At 46.4% G+C, this 21,322-nt stretch overlaps 1 protein-coding gene across 1 annotated transcript; it reads left to right on the top strand.

Annotated features, from left to right (window-relative positions):
• The first annotated feature begins 18,540 nt into the window (after positions 1-18,540).
• Positions 18,541-20,335, top strand: LOC124675475 (probable L-ascorbate peroxidase 3, peroxisomal). Its single transcript, XM_047211552.1, has 8 exons — positions 18,541-18,662; positions 18,735-18,859; positions 18,949-19,064; positions 19,166-19,214; positions 19,408-19,490; positions 19,588-19,667; positions 19,754-19,856; positions 19,949-20,335. Exons 1-8 carry the CDS (start codon positions 18,541-18,543, stop codon positions 20,153-20,155), a joined length of 885 nt encoding a protein of 294 aa, XP_047067508.1. The 3' UTR covers positions 20,156-20,335.
• Positions 20,336-21,322: the final 987 nt, after the last annotated feature.

Genomic DNA, 21,322 nt, shown 5'->3' with positions numbered 1-21,322 from the left:
AGGAATTGTATTGGGACATAAAATTTCCGAGAGAGGTATTGAAGTTGATAGAGCTAAAGTTGAAGTAATTGAGAAGATGCCCTATCCTAGGGATGTTAAAGGTATTCGTAGTGTTCTTGGTCATGTCTGGGTTTTATAGGAGGTTTATTAAAGACTTCTCCAAGATTTCAAAGCCTCTTACTAATCTTCTTCAAAAAGATGTACCTTTTGTTTTTGATGATGATTGTAAGGAAGCTTTTGAAACTCTAAAGAAAGCCTTAACGATCGCTCCTATAGTTGAACCTCCCGATTGGAACTTACCATTTGAAATTATGTGTGATGCTAGTGATTTTGTCTGTAGGCGCTGTTCTTGGACAGCGAGTAAATAAAAAATTGAATGTTATTCATTATGCTAGTAAAACCCTTGATGCTGCTCAAAGAAATTATGCTACTACTGAAAAAGAATTGTTAGCTGTAGTCTTTGCTTGTGATAAGTTTAGGTCTTATATTGTTAATTCAAAAGTTACTATTCATACTGATCATGCTGCAATCAGATACCTTATGCAAAAGAAAGATGCTAAGCCAAGGCTTATTAGATGGGTACTTCTGTTGCAAGAATTTGATTTACATATTGTAGATAGGAAAGGTGCTGATAATCCTGTTGCTGATAACTTGTCTAGATTGGAAAATATTGCTTATGATCCTGTTCCTGTTAATGATAGTTTTCCAAATGAACAATTGGCTGTAATAAAGGTGAGCTCGTGAGACGGTCCTTGGTATGCTGATTATGCTAACTTTATTGTTTCCAAGTACTTGCCTCCAACCTTTTCAGCCCAGCAAAGGAGGAAATTCTTTTATGACTTGAGGCATTATTTCTGGGATGACCCACACTTATATAAAGAAGGAGTGGATGGTATTCTGCGAAGATGTGTTCCCGAATATGAACAACAAGAGATATTGAGTAAATGTCATGGTAGTGCTTATGGAGGACATCACGTCGGAGATAGAACCGCGCAAAAGGTTCTACAATCAGGTTTTTATTGGCCAACTCTCTTCAAAGATGCAAGGAAGTTTATTTTATCTTGTGATGAATGTCAGAGGGTTGGTAATATCTCCAGACACAATGAAATGCCTATGAATTATACTCTTGTTATTGAACCGTTTGATTGTTGGGGATTTGACTTCATGGGACTTTTCCCTCTTCAGAAGGTAACACTCATATACTTGTTGCTGTTGATTATGTTACTAAATGGGTGGAAGCCATACCCACAAAAAGTGCTGATGGTGAGACCTCTTTAAAGATGCTTTTAGATATTATTTTTCCTCGATTTGGAGTTCCTAGATACATTATGACAGATAGAGGTTCTCATTTTATTCATGGTGGTTTTAGAAAAACTCTTGCTAAATATGGTATTAATCATAGAATTGCTTCCGCTTATCATCCCCAAACTAGTGGGCAAGTAGAACTATCAAATAGAGAAATTAAATCTATCTTGCAAAAGACTGTTAATAAAACTAGAAAGAATTGGGCTAGTAAATTGAAGGAAGCACTATGGGCTTATAGAACTGCTTACAAAAATCCCATGGGAATGTCACCTTATAAAATGGTTTATGGAAAAGCTTGTCATTTACCTTTAGAACTAGAGCACAAAGCTTATTGGGCTGTTAGAGAATTAAATAAAGATCCTAAACTAGCCGGTAATAAGAGGTTGCTGCAATTGAGTTCTCTAGATGAATGGAGAAGTGAAGCTTATGAAAATGCTAAACTCTTTAAAGAGAAAGTTAAAAAATGGCATGATAGAAGGATTATTAAAAGAGAATTTAATATTGGGGATAAAGTCCTATTGTATCGGTCTCATCTCAGATTCTTTGCAGGGAAATTACTCTCAAAATGGGAAGGACCATATGTTGTTGAGGAGGTGTATCATTCATGAGCAATTAAAATTAGCTCTCTCCAAGGCAATGCAACACAAGTGGTGAATGGACAAAGACTCAAGCATTATATCTCAGGTGATTCTTATAATGTAGATGTTGATGTTATTCGAGTGGAAACACCGGAGGCTTTCATCAAAGGACAAATTGACAGTACGCCAGAACTCGACTTTGAATAGGTAACAGTACTGGTAATAAAAAGTTCGCAATTTACTTTCCGAACAATATTTTTGCTGTTTTTGGAAAATATGAAAAATTACGAGATCGAAACGGAGTGGAGGAGATGCACGAGGGCGTGCCCCCATAGGCCGGCGCGGGCCCCAGCTAGGCCGCGCCGCCCTATGAGCTAGCCGCCTCGTCGCCTCTTTCCGACTCTGGTTCGATCTGGTACTTTCCTTTTGTCGTGAAAATTCTTGCTATATAATCCCCCGGACCCCTGGAGGTCCGTATATCGTTTTCTCGACGTGTTTTGTTTCTAGCTGTTTCTGCCAGGATTTGCTTCGGATCTAGAGTCATCATGTCTTCGTCGGAAACTCCGATGGACAGCCCCTGCAAGGACGTTGACAACTTGTACATGGAGGAGCTGAGGATGCACCCCAAGGAGTTGCTGCTCGTTGATGGAGAGCTGCAGATCAAGGATGTCCAGGGTCCTAAAGGAGAAGGAAGCTTGGAAGACAGGATGGAGAAACTAGAACAAGAGGTTTTCAAATACAAGAAGATGGCTGAGCGTGAGGTGGACATCTTCCACAAGATTGTGTCTGAACTTATTGATGCACATGAGAAGGAGACTGCAAAGCTATGGGGCGACATCCTCTCACTTCACGACACCACCAACAAACTCCAAGCTCAACTCTATGACGTTCAGAATCAGAACTGTGAGTATGAAAACAGGTTTAAACACATGAGCTATGCTGCTAGTTTCAGGATTCCCGAGACCAAGATGTCGTTTGTTGATGGAGAGCCTCTTCCTTGGAAGTCTGATGATGGGAATTCATCACCACCATCGCCGAAGGAGTAATTCATCATCGGTATTGGCATCCCCTTGGTTTGTTCCAAGCTTGGGGAGTGCCGCGGTATCACATCATCACTACCTTTTACTTTTTACTGTCAAGTAGTGTCATATCATGAGTAGGGAAGTTATCATATAAGATGGGTTGCAGTGTGGAAGTATCTCTCCTTTAGTTGATTGTCTATGTATCCCTTGGTGTGAGTTATCGTTATGGAATATTAATGAGAAGTCTTATCATTTACATATTGCACATCTTATTTTAGTTTGCAATCCTTATTATATGATTGATCTTGTTATTAGTGTTGGTATCACCTTGGGAGCATTGAATAAATCTATTTGGTTTTGGCAAACTTAGCATTGGTCAATAGCAACAACACTTTGAGGTTTAAATAGAAAAGAGAAATACATGTAGTTGTTTCATTATCTTTCTTTCTTGTTAGCTCATAGCTTATTATTCGAAGTTAAAACTGTTTGTGCTTGCAAGGAAGATGCATGATTGTTTCTATCACATGTATATTTGCTTGTTTCCCTCGACTCTTATGCTTGCTAATTAACCTTGCTAGCCAAAGACCTGTACTGAGAGGGAATACTTCTCGTGCATCCAAACCTTAACCCAAACCTATGTCATCTGTGTCCACCATAACTACCTACTACATGGTATTTCCGGCCATTCCAAGTAAATACTTCGTGTGCTACCTTTAAACAATTCAAAATATATTATCTCTTATTTGTGTCAATGTTTTATAGCTCATGAGGAAGTATGTGGTGTTTTATCTTTCAATCTTGTTGGGCAACTTTCACCAGTGGACTAGTGGCTTCATCCACTTATCCAATAACTTTGCAAAAAGAGCTGGCAATGGGATTCCCAATCCCAAATTAATTAACCTAAATAGACACTCCTCCATGGTATGTGATTGATGGACGGCACCCGAAGGATTCGGTTAGCCATGGCTTGTGTAAGCAAAGGTTGGGGGGAGTGTCATCATAATAAAACTAAAATAAAAAGGTACTCCTTCATGGTATGAGATTGTTGGGAGGCACCCGAGGATTCGGTTAGCCATGGTTTGTGAAAGAAAGGTTGGAAGGAGTGCCACACGAAAATAAAAATAAAATGGGAGCCGCTCTTTGAAGGTTTGTCTGGCAAGGGGGTTAGAGTACCCGCTACCAGTCGTTGACAACAACAAACACCTCTCAAAATGTTACTTTCATTCTCCTTATATGATTTCAAAACTGAAAAAGCTCTAGCACGTGATTTAATCCCTCCTTCCCTCTGCGAAGGGCCTGTCTTTTACTTTATGTTGAGTCAGTAAACCTATTTCCCTCCATCTTAAGCAAGCATTTGAGTTGTTGTGATCAAACCATTATATTGTGATTTACCTCATCATGTCTTTTACTTTTCCTTGTTTAGTACAAGTTTTATCTGAATGAATATAGCTTTGAAAGTTATCAATGATCATGGGAGACTATTATGATTGAGTATGCAAGTTGTGCCATATAAACTTTAACATGAGAGCGCTGCTCAATAAGATAAGTATAACCTGTTAATTGTTCTCTGACCAAGAACGAAGTTTGCCATCACCAACTAAGATTTCTTATGCACCTCTATTTGTGATTACCTTATACTTGTTTCAAGTTGAATTATATGAGGAAGTTCTTTACTAGAATGTCTTGTGTGAATGAATATGATGCTTCTTGTCCGTATTTTATTTATCGACTCTTCACTCCATAAACATGTGGTCCTGTTTACCGAGTTCAGTTTCGCTTGGGGACAAGCGAAGTCTAAGCTTGGGGGGAGTTCATACGTCCAATTTGCATCGCTATTTTATATTATAATTTGCTGTTATTCATTGATATATTTCATATTTGGAGATGATACTTATGTTATTTCATCTATTTTGCATGATTCATGATTATTGGAGGATCGCGCACCGGAGTCGGGATTCCGCTGGAAAAAGCGCCGTCGGAATGCAATATTTCGGAAGATCAACGGTTGACGGAAATTATATGAAAAATCCTATTTTTCCGGATGACGAAGGGAGCCGGAAGGGGGAGCCGAGGGGACCCGAGGTGGGCCCACCCCATAGGCCGGCGCGGCCCAAGGCCTGGCCGCGCCGCCCGTGAGGAGGGGGCCCACAGCCCCCTCTCGCCTCCTTTTCTTCGCGAATGTCTTCGTCCCGAAAACCTAAGCTCCAGGGGATAGGTCGCGAAGAGTCACAGCCGCCTCTGCGGGGCGGAGAACACCAGAGAGAAAAGAGCTCTCCGGCAGGCTGAGATCCACCGGGGAAATTCCCTCCCGGAGGGGGAAAACGACGCCATCGTCACCGCCATCGAGTTGGACATCATCTCCATCACCATCATCATCATCTCCATCATCATCACCGCCGTCTCCACCGCTGCACATTGTCACCGCTGTAACAATTTGGGTTTGATCTTGATTGTTTGATAGGGGAAACTCTCCCGGTGTTGATTTCTACTAGTTATTGATGCTATTGAGTGAAACCATTGAACCAAGGTTTATGTTCAGATTGTTATTCATCATCATATCACCTCTGATCATGTTCCATATGATGTCTCGTGAGTAGTTCGTTTAGTTCTTGAGGACATGGGTGAAGTCTAAATGTTAGTAGTGAAGTATGGTTGAGTAATATTCAATGTTATGATATTTAAGTTGTGGTGTTATTCTTCTAGTGGTGTCGTGTGAACGTCGACTACACGACACTTCACCTTTATGGGCCTAGGGGAATGCATCTTGTACTCGTTTGCCAATTGCGGGGTTGCCGGAGTGACAGAAACCTAAACCCCCGTTGGTATATCGATGCAGGAGGGATAGCGAGGATCTCGAGTTTAAGGTCGTGGTTAAATTTATCTTAATTACTTTCTTGTAGTTGCGGATGCTTGCAAGGGGTATAATCACAAGTATGTATTAGTCCTAGGAGGGGCGGTACATTAGCATAGGTTCACCCACACAACACTTATCAAAACAATGAAGATTAATTAGCCGTATGTAGCGAAAGCACTAGACTAAAATCCCGTGTGTCCTCGAGAACGTTTGGTCATTATAAGTAAACAAACCGGCTTGTCCTTTGTGCTAAAAAGGATTGGGCCACTTGCTGCAATTGTTACTCTCGCACTTTACTTACTCGTACTTTATTCATACTGCTACATCAAAACCCCCTGAATACTTGTACGTGAGCATTTACAGTGAATCCTTCATCGAAACTGCTTGTCAACACCTTCTGCTCCTCGTTGGGATCGACATTCTTACTTATCGAAGATACTACGATACACCCCCTATACTTGTGGGTCATCAATTGCCCACTTTGCAATCCTACCGCTAGCATCTTTGTTGCACATGATATCGGAAATAGGTGCCTCACTCACCACTTTCATGGGGTGCTCCTCAAAGTAATGCTTAAGCTTTGTGGCGGCCATGAACACGCCATAAGTCATTTTCTGGAAATGCGGGTAGTTTTGCTTTGAGAGGGAGAGCACCTCGCTCAGGTAGTATACCGGCCTCTGCACGGTTTTTCCTTCCTCTTCTCTTTCAACTACAACCACCACACTCACAACCCGGTTTGTTGCTGCTATATACAACAGCATGGGCTCTCTTTCTAGAGGTGAAGCCAATATAGGCGCAGTAGCTAGCATTGTTTTTAGCTCTTTGAACGCTGCGTCTGCCTGTGGGGTCCAGACGAACGTATCGGATTTTTTCATCAGAGCGTAGAGCGGCAGAGCCTTTTCTCCCAACCTGCTTATGAACCGGCTTAGCGATGCCAAGCTTCCGGTAAACTTTTGCACGTCCTTGAGATCTCGCGGTATAGTCATTCTTTCGATTGCCCGGATTTTTACCGGATTAACCTCAATGCCCCGGCTTGATACGAGAAAACCAAGCAGTTTGCTGGTGGGAACACCGAAGGTGCATTTTGCCGGATTGAGTTTCATCCGGAATCTTCTCAAATTATCAAATGTTTGCCGGAGATCATCGATTAAGGTTTCTTTTATCTTAGTTTTTACTACGACATCGTCCACATAGACTTGCACATTTTTTCCAATTTGATCAAACAAGCATTTTTGCATACAATGCTGGTACGTTGCACCAGCGTTGCGCAAACCGAAAGGCATAGTGACATAGCAATAAGCCCGTGCGGGGTAATGAACGCAATTTTTATTTGATCTTCCTTTTTCAAGGGGATTTGGTGGAAACCGGAATAGGCATCCAGGAATGACAACAGTTCACACCCAGCAGTGGAATCAATCACTTGATCGATCCGGGGTAAAGGGAAAGGATCTTTCGGACACGCCTTGTTCAGGTTGGTGTAGTCGATGCACATGCGCCACACCTTTGGAGCTTTTGCTTCAAGGTTCTCTTCTTTCTTCTTTTCGACCAGCTCCGGATTGGCTAGCCACTTAGTATGCAGCACTTCCACGATGAAACCGGCAACCAACAACTTTGTCACCTCCTCTCCAATGATCTTTCTCCTGTCTTCAGCAAACCGGCGCAGCGGCTGCCTTACCGGCTTAGCATCCTTCCGGACATTTAAAGAGTGCTCAGCCAGCTCCCTCGGAACACCTACCAAGTCATCAGTAGACCAGGCAAAGATATTCCGATTCTCACGGAGGAAGCTGACGAGCGCGCTTTCCTATGCCTCATTCATGCCGGCACCGATACGAACGGTGCGCTCAGGGTAAGCCGGGTCCAGCACGATCTCCTTTGTTTCTTTTGTCGGCTTGAATGCCGGTGTGCCCATGTTTGCGCTCATTGCTGCTAAGCTCAGCTGTGAGGACTGAGCCAGCGCAACCGCAGTTTGCATCCTCCTCTTTTCCTCTGCAATCACCAGCGATTCTGCCAGGTTTGATCCGGCTGAAGCGGTTTCCAGTGAGACTTTGTAGTTTCCCACCACAGTTAAGGGTCCTCGAGGTGCCGGCATCTTCATCTTGAGATAGGCCGTGTGAGTTGAGGCCATGAAAGCTGTCAATGCCGGTCTCCCCAGCAATGCATGGCAGGGACTATCTAGGTCCACCACTTCGAACTCAAGGTTTTCAACCCGGCAATTGTCACGCCCTCCAAACGATACATCCACACGGACCTTTCCTACTGGCGCGCAGGACAAGCCCGGAACGATTCCGTGAAACGTTGTGCGAGTTGGTTGCAGCATGTTTTCTGTTATGTCCAGCATATTCATGGTGTGCCGGTACATGCTGTTTATGCTGCTTCCATTGTCTATCAGCACTTTGCTGAACTTGACTCGAGTCGATGGCCCCTGCATGATTGGGTCAACCACAAGAGCATAACCACCCGGATTAGGCATTATCTTGGGGTGATCCTTGAACGACCAGGAGATTTCTTGATCCGACCACAACATGTATTTTGGTACTGCCGGCATCACAGCGTTCACTTCCATGGAACGGCAACGCAGGCTTTGTTTGTCGGTTGGCTCAGTGACGAACACAACACAGCACATGTCCGGGTCGTGGTATACATTCCGGTCCAAAGGTGCCGGTGGCGGCGGTTGGCCATTGCCATCAGCTACCTGGTGAACTTGTTGGTGCTGCTGAGGCTGCACCGGTATAGCATTTGCTCCGGTAAGCGGTGGTGGTGGTGGTAACGGGTGTTGATGTAACATATCATGCGAGGGTGGCAGTATTGTGGAGCATCCTTGTGCTTGCGCATCCTTTGCCGCACCTCTCAGCATCAAGTGCTTAATCCAAGAACAATCTTTTGTCAAATGGTTCGCCGGTTTCGCCGGATTCGGAGTGTGGAACCGGCATGGTTGCTCCATCGCTGCTTCCATAGTGTATCTCATATGCTCTTGCCAATCTTTTTTCTGGCCCCAGGGCTCCTTTTTAACCCATTGTTTTTTAGGACCCGCCCATGGCTGCAATCCGATTTTTTTGCCTTTGGCTCCCGCTAGGGCCGGAGTTATCCTGTACCGCAGCTACATGCTGTGGACCATACCTTCGATCCGGAAAATCTTCCCTTCTCTTGTTGTGCCGGTTGTCCCGGTATTGATCTTGGCGCGGTTGGCTCGTCTGTGCCGGATCCGCTTGCACTGCCGGTTGCATGGGGTCTCCCAATGCGTAGCTATCTGCCACACGTATCATTTCTGCCAAAGTTGTCGGCATGTTCCGCTGCAGCTTTTGCCACAACGGCGAACCTCTTCTGCACCCATTGCAAAACCAGGCAATGGCTTGTGCCTCTATCACCCCTTCGCAGGAGTTTCTCGTGGAGTTCCACCGGGTCAGGTAATCCCGGTCTGTTTCATTTGGGCGCTGCACGCACAAGGCGAGCTGCTGCGGCCTGTTGGGCCTCCGGTACGTGCTGCTGAAGTTACTCACAAAAGCTTTCTCAAAGTCCAACCAACCATTTATGCTTCCTGCCGGCAAGTTATTCAGCCAGATTCGTGCCGGTCCCACCAGGAATGATGGTACAATTCTCACGGCCCAACGCCGGTTTCCTCCACCAGCTACGGTTCCTCCGCCACCAGCGACGTATACCGCGGTTACATAATCCGCAAGCCAGTCTTCCGGCTTAGTGGTGCCATCATATGTTTTTGTGTCGCGAGGCAACTGAAGTTGCGAACTGGTGGTTCCTCTTTCATGATCCTTGGACCAAAACATTTTGGGCCCGGAGGACCTTCTGCCTCGATCATTTCAGACAGGTACACTCTATCCAGACGGTGCCTCGCATCCCGTTCTGGCAAGTGTCTTTCTCCCACGCGTTCCCCCAACGGGTTCCGGTATGACGTGAGTCTTTCAGCTATCGAATCATCTTCATCGTAAGGTTCCGGTACCGTGGCCCTTGCCTGCCGGTATCTTGGGGGAAGCATTTCTTCCTCTTCATACGCTGCCCTTGCAGCTCGATAATTTTGCCCGGTTTCGAGTCTACCGGCACGATTGTTTCTGGCATAACCTCTTCTGGCGTAGCCTCGATCTGCCCCTTGGCTTTTTCTACAGGCATCGTGTTGCCCGGCTTGTTGTTTTCCGGCAAGGACCGGATCATACACAGTCATCTGCTGCGCATTCATTTCTTTTTCTTTTCTTCTGTCCGGATGGGGGGACGATGCCTGCCCCTGGGACTTGCTACCGGCATTCTTTGTTGAACGCGCGGATTTTGAAGCCGCAGCCTTGTTCAGCTTAGCAAGCTGCTCAGCATTCTTCTGCTCGATGGTATCAAGCAACTCTCTGACACGCTCTTGCTGTTTTGCCAGAGCGTCCCCGGAAAGCGATTCACACAGCTCTACTGCAGCCTTAGCAGCTTTGATGGTTTTATCCGGGCTACTGTACTTAGGTTTCTCTACGATGCTCACGGACGCAGAGGTACTCTTGCCGATAAGAATCTCCTTACGCAAATAGTGATCTAGATTGCGTGCCTTAAGCAGGTTTTCCGGTATCCTAACAGCCTGAACGCTAACAGAAGCAAAGCCATGGGCAGCGTTATACTCACGTAGGGTTAGGTTTAGCTCGCGCTGCGCCCGGACGATGTTGGCTCCGTTCGCGAGCAGCGTCTGGCGCTGCGCCTCCAGCTCCGCCTGAGCCGCTGCCGGGTCGATGTTCTGCGCGATGGGCGTGGCGAGGACGCTCATCGCCGCTTGAAGTGGTGTCTCCGGTGGTGCGGAAGATGTTCCCGCAGCGCCTGCCTCGCGCTCCAGCGGTGGCTTGGCTGCACGAGTCAATGCCGTACGCCCAGCTCCTTCATCCACAGTTTCCTTGCCAGCACCAACCGCGCCAGCCATCATCACCTCCACACTGCCGGCGGCGCGGCCAGCACATAGCCACCTTGGCGGATCCGGCGCCACCAGCACCGGCGGAAGGCGCTGGCGCACAGGGACAGTGCCGAAGTAGACACGGTGGCTGCCGAACTCGATGATGCGGCCGTTCTTGGGGAAGATGCCGACGTTGGCGAAGCAACCCGCGTTGTCGTTGATGAAGTCCATGGAGTAGATGCGCTGCACAAGCGCGGACACCGTACGCTGGCCGGCGACGTCAAGGAGGCCCGCCCGAATGTGAACTCCGTCAAGCGCCGCTTCTTGCCCCACGGTGGGCGCCAACTATCGTCGTGGCGAACGAGCAGATGCCATGGGATGGCTTAAATTGGGACCGAATGGGTGCTAGAGGATTCGGGGGAGGGTTTTTGGATTAGATTGGATGAACTTCCGGGTGCTTTCCTCAAGAACCAAGCCAAAGCGAAAGGTAGAAGAAGAAAGACACAAGGAAGAACTCTGCTCTAGATCTTTGTATTCATTGATCTTATGAGGATACAAGTTTCTGCATACAACGTAGGTCGTAACATAACATGCCCGCGATGGGGTGTACCCCCTCTCCTTATATAGGGGAGAGGGTGGCTTACAGGGGAAGAAACCATAGGAAACCCTCACTGGTGGAAAAAGGGCCTTTGGTCGCGGTTCGCAACTGCCATTAGTCGCGGTTGCGCAACCGCGACCAAATTAGCGCGACTAAAGGCCCCCCCTTTAGTCGCGGTTGCTTACGAACCGCGACTAAAGGCCCGTCCACGTGGGCGCCAGGCGACCGTCGGGGCGGAGGACCTTTAGTCGCGGTTCTTCTGGCCCACCGCGACTAAAGGCCGCCGCAGGTTTAGGGTTTTAGGCCCCCCCTAAACATATTTTCTGTTTAATTTGTATATTGTTTTATTTCTTTTGTGCTTTATTGTAATTTTGAAGGAGTTTCACATATTCTACGGTACTACATATATACATGCATATGAATGTACAATTTCAAACAAATTTGAAATTAGAACCAAAAAGAATTCAAGAGGAATATACAATATATATTCAATATCATCGGATGACCATATACAAGTTTGAACAAGTTTCCATACATAATTTAATGCATGTATAGTTCTACGTCCTCGCAATGGTGTTCTCCTTTAGGATCGAGGACTTCCCTCCTGAACCATCCAGCTAGTTCCTCTTGAAGTGGTCGGAAGCGAGCTTCTAGACTAAGCATCATCCGGAGGTTATTCCTCTGAGCATTGAGATAACTCGGAACGCGCTCAGAGGTGTATCTCCGGATCATCTCACAGACATAGTATCCACACAGATTGGTTCCCGGTGGCTGCATATCGCTACCATTTTTAGCCTTTGACCGCATGAAATTTAGCTCTTTTTTGAATTCACCGACCTTTGTATCTGCGAACCGTCTCCAAACCCTACGAGGCAAAGAAAATTAAATGAACAAGAGAGTTATTAGTTAATTACTTGAAGCTTAATTAGGAAATGAACGAAATAGGCCGATCGATATAGAGCGCAAATGAATGAAAACAATTACTTTTGAATCATTTGTCTCATGTCGGCCCACTCCGCCTTATCCATATTTAGAGAGTCGTGGACGATACATTCTGATTTGTCAACTTTAATTACTAGCGAGAATCCGAGTGGAACCTGCGGACACGATACATGCACGGTACGTCATGCATAACTCATCGATTAGCCGGCCACATACCATGCATGGAGTAAACAAAAGAGAATGTGCTCAAGACATAAACACTCACCCAAAATGGTAAGGAAATAGAATATCACTTTTGAGTTCCTGCTTTTCAAGAAACCGCCACGAGTCTTTCTCCACGTCGGCGGGGTGATGCTTTAACGTATATCCATTAACGATGTGTGGGTCAATGAACCCAACATCATGGATGCTCCTTACTTTGCATTCCTTAATCCTCAATCTGCATGTATAATAGCGGACACAACAATATAGTTAGGACATATATATATAGTGCAAGCAATATGAACGAGATGGGGTAGAAATAAATCACTTACAGAACGTAGCAACTGATGATAGATTTGTCGAGCTCGCGCAGATTGAAAAGCTGGAACAATTCACTCAAATGAATTTGTACAGAGTATTGTTTGAAGTGATGCTCATATCCAACTTCCGCATAAATATAATCTTTGGCGTTTTTATGTTTTATGTAACCCTTATACCAGTTCAGCAGACCTTTCATTTGTGGAGGTAGATCCTCTTCTCGCGCGAGGCTCGACGAGAGGCCCATTCTTCACATATGTAAGTACTACCTCCTTCATCGGCGCCTCATCAAGGCCTAACGAGTTCACGAAGAGTAATACCTAAGTTGGCCGCTTGTTCTCCGGCACTCGTTACGGTCAATCCCTGTGCTGCCGCAGCTTCTATGATTTCGGGGGCATCCGGACCGGCGGTCTGTCACTATAAGCGGGGCAATCGATTGTTTACTTTGTTCCCCGAGCTGGGCAACAACTCGTTTCCCGCTTTGTGCACTTTGTAATTCCGCTTTATTGGCCTCCTCTTTCTTCTCCTTGAACATGCGTGCCTGATTCTTTAGTTCACGTGCATAGTCGTCAGGCAGATTCTTCGCGGCTTGGGACGGTGTGTTTAAAAATGACTTAGCCCACTTCTTTTGCTCATCAGAAAATACTAGCTTGGGCTCGGGCTCTCCCTCTCCTCTCTCTCCCTCTCCTCTCTCTCACTGCATGCGAGCGGCGGCGCCGGCGATGACGATGGGGACGTACGCGCGCCTCGACACACACGGTGTGGGTGGGGCGGCGACGACGGGCCGACATACGGGACGGGCGCGACGAGAGGGCGGCGACGACGGAGAGAAGGCGCTGACGGCGAGGTCGAGTGCGGCGACGGCGAGTTAAATTTACACTTTAATTAGTTAAATTTTTAAGTCAAATTTTTTAACTTATTTAAAAACAATTTAATTAAGTTTTTAGTTTTGTTTTTTGAATTTGTAACTAATTAAGTTTGTTTAGTTTCTTCACATATACACGTACGTTTACAATTTAATTAAGTTACAAATTAGTTCTTCACATATATACACTGCACGTTTACAATTTATTTAAGTTACAATTTTAATTAAAAAAACTTAGTTACGATTTTTAAAAAAAACAAAAAAAAACCGGCCAGGCCGGGTGCCCCTGGCACTTTCTCTCCTCTCTCCCTCTGCTCATCTCTCTCGATCTCTGTACGTGCACCGATGGCGGGCGAGGGAGGCGGGCGGCGACGACGCGTCGGGCGGCGAGCGAGGGAGGCGGGCGGCGACGACGCGTCGGGCGGCGAGGGCGGCGGCGGCGGCCGGCGAGGGAGGCGGCGTCGCGCGCGACAGTAACCGGGCGGAGGAGAGGCGCGCGCGGCGCGGCGCGTCGATCGACTTACGGCGGGCGACGGCGAGCGCGGAGGGACGACAACCGCGGGCCGGCGTTGGCGGCGGGCGACGGCGGGCGTTGGCGGCGGGCGACGGCGGGCGTTGGCGGCGGGCGACGGCGGGCGTTGGCGGCGGGCGACGGTGGCGATCGAGCAGCCCGACGGCGCTCGTGTGTTCGAGGAAGAAGAGAGAATGAACCGCCTCGCTCCGGCGCGCGTTTATATAGGGACCGCCCTTTAGTCGCGGTTGGGGTCACCAACCGCGACTAAAGGTCCCTTTAGTCGCGGTTGGTGACCCCAACCGCGACTAAAGGGTATTTTCGCCGCGTTTTGGTTTCCCGCGGAAAAATGACCTTTAGTCGCGGTTGGTGAGGCCAACCGCGACTAAAGGGCATTTTTAAAATTTCTTTTCTTTTTCAGGACTAAATCAATAAAAATAAAACTAGTTCAATTCAAAATTTTAAAAATACAAATAATATGTCAAAAAATTCATAAAAATAAAACTAATTCATTCAAAATTTAAAAAATACAAATAATATATCAAAAAATTCATAAAAATAAAACTAGTTCAATTCAAAATCTTAAAAATACAAATAATATATCAAAAAATTCATAAAAATAAAAGTAATTCAATTCAAAATTTTAAAAATACAAATAATATATCAAAAAATTCATAAAAATAAAACTAATTGAATTCATAATTTAAAAAATACAAATAATATATCAAGAAATTCATAAAAGTAAAACTAATTCAATTCAAAATTTTAAAAATACAAATAATATATCAAAAAATTCATAAAAATAAAACTAATTGAATTCAAAATTTAAAAAATACAAATAATATATCAAGAAATTCATAAAAATAAAACTAGTTCAATTCAAAATTTAAAAAATACAAATAATATATCAAAAAATTCATAAAAATAAAACTAATTCAATTCAAAATTTCTTCCCGTCCGCCTCTGTTTTCTCGTTGGCCCCCTCTTCCCGCCTCTGTCTTTCCGCCGACCCCCTCTTCCCGCCTCGTCTTCCCGCCATTTCTTTCCTGTCTTCCCGCCTCTTTCTTCCCGCCAATATCTTCCCGCCAATTTCTTCCCGCCTCTTTCTTCCCGCCACTTTCTTCCCGCCTCCTGTCTTCCCGCTCCCATTTTCCCGCCATTTGTCACTGTAATGCTTGCCTTTCTTTCTCACTGGATGACCTTTCGGAAGAAATCGACGATGCCCAAGGTACACGTTCTTCTTACAATTTGGCAAATGTACACTTTCAGTCTCATGTAAGCAGTGCGTGCATGCATTGTATCCCTTATTTGACGAGTCCCGAAAGGTTACTAAGAGCAGGCCAATCGTTGATGGTTACGAAAAGCAACGCTCGTATGTCAAATTCCTCTTCTTTGTGCTCATCCCACACACGGACACCAGTGTCTGCCCCACAGCTGTAAAAGTTCATCAACTAATGGCCTTAGGTACACATCGATGTCGTTGCTCGGGTTGCTTCGGACCTTGGATGAGCACCGGCATCATAATGAACTTCCGTTTCATGCACAACCAAGGAGGAAGGTTGTAGATGCATAGAGTCACGGGCCAGGTGCTATGGCTGGAGCTCCGCTCGCTAAAAGGATTCATGCCATCCGTACTTAGACCAAATCTTATGTTCCTTGCGTCGGCTGCAAAATCTTTGAACTCTCCGTCGATCTTTCTCCATTGCGTTCCATCTGCGGGGTGTCTCAACTCCCCGTCCGACTTACGGTCCTCTTTGTGCCATCGCAACAACTTGGCATGCTCTTTGTTCCTGAACACACGTTTCAACCGTGGTATTATAGGAGCATACCACATCACCTTGGCGGGAACCCTCTTCCCGGGTTTCCGGCCCTCAACATCGTCACCGGGGTCATCGCCTCGATCTTATAACGCAATGCGGTGCATACCGGGCATCCATTCAAATTCTCGTATTCACCGCGGTAGAGGATGCGGTCGTTGATGCATGCATGTATCTTCGTAACCTCTAAACCTAGAGGGCGGACAACCTTCTTTGCTTCGTACGTATCGGCGGGCAACTCGTTATTCTTTGGAAACATATTCTTCAACATTTTCAGCAAGTTTTCAAATGCCGAGTCAGCTACACCTGCCTGTGCCTTCCATTTCAGCAAATTCAGTGTGCAGCCCAGCTTTTTCAGACCATCATCGCATCCGGGGTACAGCGCCTTCCTGTGATCCTCTAACATGCGATCCAAATTCTCCCTCTCCTTTTCAGTTTCGCGAGCGTCTCCGTGCATCAGCAATGGTCCGACCAAGATCATCAACGGGATCATCACGTGCCTCTTCTTCACCTTCCCCTTCACCTTCCCCTTCACCTTCAGCATCCTCCATGAAAGTATCACCGAAATGAGCAAGATAGCTTTCATCGATGAAATCATCCCCTTCTTCATCTTCTTCCATTATAACCCCTCTTTCTCCATGCTTGGTCCAACAATTATAGCTTGGCATGAAACCGTGCCGAAGCAGGTGCATGTGAACATCTCTTGAGGAAGAGTAACCCTTCTGATTCTTGCAGTTAACACATGGACAGATAACAAAACCCCCATGCTTGTTCGCATTAGCCACTACGAGAAAATCTTTCAAACCCGTAGTGAACTCGCCGGAGAGTCGGTTACCGTACATCCATTGCCGATTCATATGCATTATTATAATATAAAATATATAATTAACCATCATGCATTTGTTAAACTAACTAGCTACAAACAATATAAATTAAACAATGAACTACACACATGCATATTTTTATCAATGACACATGAAAGGTTCAAGTTGCTAACCGCGATCGAGGAGGAAAAAATAAATGAGAAAGCTCAAGTGTGGCTCCAACACTTCATATCATGTTTGTTTCATGCTCTTGGGGCATTTCATCAAACACCTTATGTGCATAAGAGGAACCAAAAGCAAACCTAACACCCACTTGTGAAGTTTGTGAAGAGAATGGCTCCAAATGGCTAAGTGTTGGCTCGCTGGATGGGTATATATAGGGGAGGGGCTTTAGTCGCGGTTGGCCCGGCAAACCGCGACTAAAGGCCTTCGGGCACCTTTAGTCGCGGTTGGCCCGGCCAACCGCGACTAAAGCCCCCACGTGCACCAGCTGGCCACCGAGCGCCCTGGGCCCAGGCCTTTGGTCGCGGTTCGCCTCCCGAACCGCGACTAAAGGTCCCATTAGTCGCGGTTCCTATAGCTTCGCGACTTATGGGGCTGGACGGAAGCCTATTTTTCTACCAGTGCCTAATGGCATCTTTGACTAGACAAACTACTTTACAAAGTAACTTTAATCATAGGTGACGCCGGTATCTTCTTTAATCAGGGAGGCTAACGTCCTCCGGTTGCTTTTGGCGTCACCTTCCTCTTTGGCGCCAGGGCTTCGTTTAAACCTTGGGACGCCGGTGTGGATGTCGTCAACGACGTCCGGGAGGGTGCGGCCGGGAACGCCCCAGAAACGGAGGCGCCCCTCCTTGTTCCACGTGTTCCTCCGGCCGATGAGGCCGTCGGTGTTGGCCATGTCAGCGTCGTACTACGCCTGGAAAAAGTCTGCCCACCAATCATTGTTGCCGGTGGGGGCCCAGGTGGGATCGGCGCGCTTCTCAGCGCTGAGGCGCGCACGCTAGGCTATGATCGCGTCCCTTGAACGATCCATGCCCGGCGGCGGCGAGACGCCGATCCCGTTGACGGTCATCCTCTAGTCGCCGCTGCTTAGCAGGTGCATGTCCGGCGGAACATGGTACCGCGCGTGGTACATCGCCCATGCCTCCGTCATCATGTGGCTGCCGCGCCCGACGCTGTTCGCGGCGAGGATATTGTTGCGGGAGGACGAATTGAAATGTGGCGTTAGGAAGGAAGGAGGCGACGGCTATCGAGAATGGCACGACGAGATTGGAATGTGAAAGCGATGAGAAGGAAGGAGGGCCGCTCTTTATTACAGCGGCGGCAGCGAAGGCGTTGGCCGTAATAAACGCCGGCACGAATGACCACACGGTCATGCGCGACGAGACGCGTCACTGCGTCGCCTGAAATAGCATGGAGGCTTTTAACATCGTTTGAGTAGGGGTAAGCGACGGGTTTTAGACTTTCGTGTCAATGAACCTTTAAAGCCGCACGACTGAAACCAAAAAAATGTCCAACGCGTGTCCGTGGAGATGCTCCTACGAGGGTCGCTGCAAAGCTTCCCTGCCGGTGGAGTTATTAACCCGGGCAAATATCACGTACGTAATCCATCCACAGATGTTGCTTTCATCTGGAGAAATCCCATGCTTTCTCCGCGCCTCCACTCCATTCCATTCCATTCCTCCCAGTTCCCTCCTACCTTCCTTTCGCCCCTCCACTTTTCATACCTCTGCTCGGCCGCTCCTACAAAGCCCCACCCCTGCTTCATTCCCCTGCCCAAACCAGAGTGCTGCTCTGCCCCAACGAACAGAGACAGAGAAAGACAGACTCGAGTAGCCATGTCGTCGGCTGCAAGCCCGGTGGCGGTCGCGGAGTACATCGCCGAGATCGAGAAGGCGCGGCGGGACCTCCGCGCGCTCATCGCCAGCAAGAGCTGCGCACCCATCATGCTCCGCCTCGCGTACGTGCCGCTCGTGTTCCTCCATTATGTTGGCGTTTTCTATCTCCCATAACGACGGTGACCATGGCGCAGATGGCACGATGCCGGCACCTACGACAAGGCCACCAACACCGGAGGCCCCAACGGCTCCATCAGGCTCCCGGAGGAGCTCCGCCACGCGGCCAATGCAGGGCTCAATATCGCCGTCGACCTTCTAGGTCAGCACTCCACTCGCTTCTTCTGTCAGACGATTTCACTTGTGATCCAGTTAAGCAAATATAACTGATGGTGAGTTCCTATGGTGCAGAACCAATCAAGCAGAAGCACCCCAAGATCACGTACGCCGACCTGTACCAGCTCGCCGGAGTTGTTGCCGTTGAGGTCACCGGTGGACCAACCATAGATTTCATTCCTGGCAGGAAGGTGAGTTAACAAGAACAGCAGCATCCACAGGTTCATTTCCAGACCCTGCTTAATTCTTGTCAAAGTACCTTAATACTAGTACTCTTTGGCATGTGAACCAGGATTCTTCAGTTTGCCCTGAGGAAGGACGCCTGCCAGATGCTAAGCAAGGTAACCAATTTGTACCACCACTCTTTAGATTCTACGAATCTTTCTTTGTGAATGAAATTCGAGATGCTAAAATGTCGTATTGCATTACCGAAAATTAGTTTCAGCTCATGCACTTTGAATTAGAGTTTCGCAAAATCATGTGCTTAAAGAGCTAAAGATCGCTAAAAAAATGCTTCTGTTATCATGTCTTCAGGTGCTTCACACCTGAGGGATGTGTTCTACCGGATGGGATTGACTGACAAGGACATAGTAGCACTCTCGGGTGGTCATACTCTGGTAATCTAACCACACATTTTTGGCGTGTTAACATAACAACTCATCAACCACATTTCTTTTGATAAAAAGTTTTTATTCTGCAATTGCAAATTTTCAGGGGAAAGCCCGGCGGGACAGGTCGGGATTCGAAGGTGCTTGGACAAAGGAACCTCTCAAGTTTGACAACTCCTATTTTATGTAAGCAGACCATGGCATGTTTCATCAGTTGCCGCTGCGCATCAAACATTGCCATCACCTCACTTCCTCTTCTGTGTATGCTGCAGTGAGCTTCTGAAAGGGGACTCCGATGGCCTCCTGAAGCTGCCAACAGACAAGGTTCTAGTGGACCATCCAGCTTTCCGTCCATACGTCGAGAAATATGCAAAGGTAAATCACAGTGGAATTCAGAATTTCTCCGGTCCTTGTGCTACAATTTTTTCCTAGTTTGTTGGATATATCTGGCAATTTTTTCTGCGCAGGATGAGGAGGCGTTCTTCAGGGACTACGCGGAGTCACACAAGAAGCTCTCCGAGCTCGGGTTCACGCCTTCCCGCGCTAACCTATTGGCGTGGAAGTCCAGAGACAAGGCGAAGAGGGTGGTGACGACAACTACGGCTGTCTTCGCAGTTGCTGTTGCTGTCATCGCCTGCGCTTACATCTGCGAAACCAAGAAGAAGCTTGGTTAATTTCCATCTTCACATTATTGCATAGTGAACAAACTTAATGGAACGTTCAGGATGTGGTGGAGTCGTACATGAGAACTGAGACTCGTCCGGAATTACTGTGTCAGTAAATGCGTATGTTGTGAAGTTGTACAGAGAACGAAATAAGGAACTTATGGTACTTGTCGAATGTGAAGTTTCTACTAGGGTTGCTGCCTTCTCAAGCAGTGGAAATAATCTATTGAATGAGTAGGCAACGGCGGTCAGTTAGACATCCTGCTCGGATTCCAAAGCTAACTACACAAAAAAAGGTCAAAAGCCAAATAAAAAAGCAAGAAAGTCTAAATCTTCATTTGTTTCTCAATGAATGGCATGTTTACCATTAGGTCTTCGTGATTTAACTAAACATTTACATATTGCTAATTGTATTTAGAAACATGAATTGGATTTTGTGGCTATTTTAAAAACAGGTAAGTTTTTAAAATTACCTATCAGGTGGTGTTGATTTCACTTGGATTTCTTGCTCACCTTGTGGACGATATGGGAGCTTATTACTTGGCGCAGAAAGAATACCATGAATGTGTTGGCTAGTTTGAATCAAGCTTATCATATAAAACTTCACATGCAAAATAAATCTGATAATTTCACATGGACTCTGATCGTTTTGTATGGAGCAGCTTAGGATGAATTTAAAGTTGCATTCCTTTGTGAATTAGCAACTTCGCAAAATATAACCCATACCCTATTTGGCGGGGACTTTAATTTGCTAAGATTTCCAAACGAGAAGAGTAGAGGCAGATTCGATAATCATTGACCTTTCTTATTTAACACTGGCATTGACACTTAAGATTTGAGAGAGATGTCGACTGGAAGGCAATTCACCTGTGCAAACAACCTTCCAGAACCGATATACTAAAAAGTAAATCGCGTACTTATGGACACAGATTGAGAACCTAAATTTCCATTTATCATTGTATAGGACCTAGCACGTATAGAGTAATTGTCGGATCATGCTGCTATTCTGTTAACCATGGGAACGCCTAGACCAAGAAGCAAATGTCAATTGAAATTTGAACTGCTTGGACGGTTGCATCGTGACGGTTTTTTCTCGATATGGGTAAAAACATATGGGAGCAACCTGTTGCGTGTCATAACCCTATCTAAAGGTGGAATAAAAAAAATAGATGCATT

Source organism: Lolium rigidum, chromosome 7 (genome assembly GCF_022539505.1).
Source record: "Lolium rigidum isolate FL_2022 chromosome 7, APGP_CSIRO_Lrig_0.1, whole genome shotgun sequence".
In the NCBI taxonomy this organism is placed as follows: Eukaryota; Viridiplantae; Streptophyta; class Magnoliopsida; order Poales; family Poaceae; genus Lolium; species Lolium rigidum.
The sequence above is the reverse complement of the archived record's forward strand: the minus strand, read 5'-3'. Positions and strand labels throughout refer to the sequence as shown.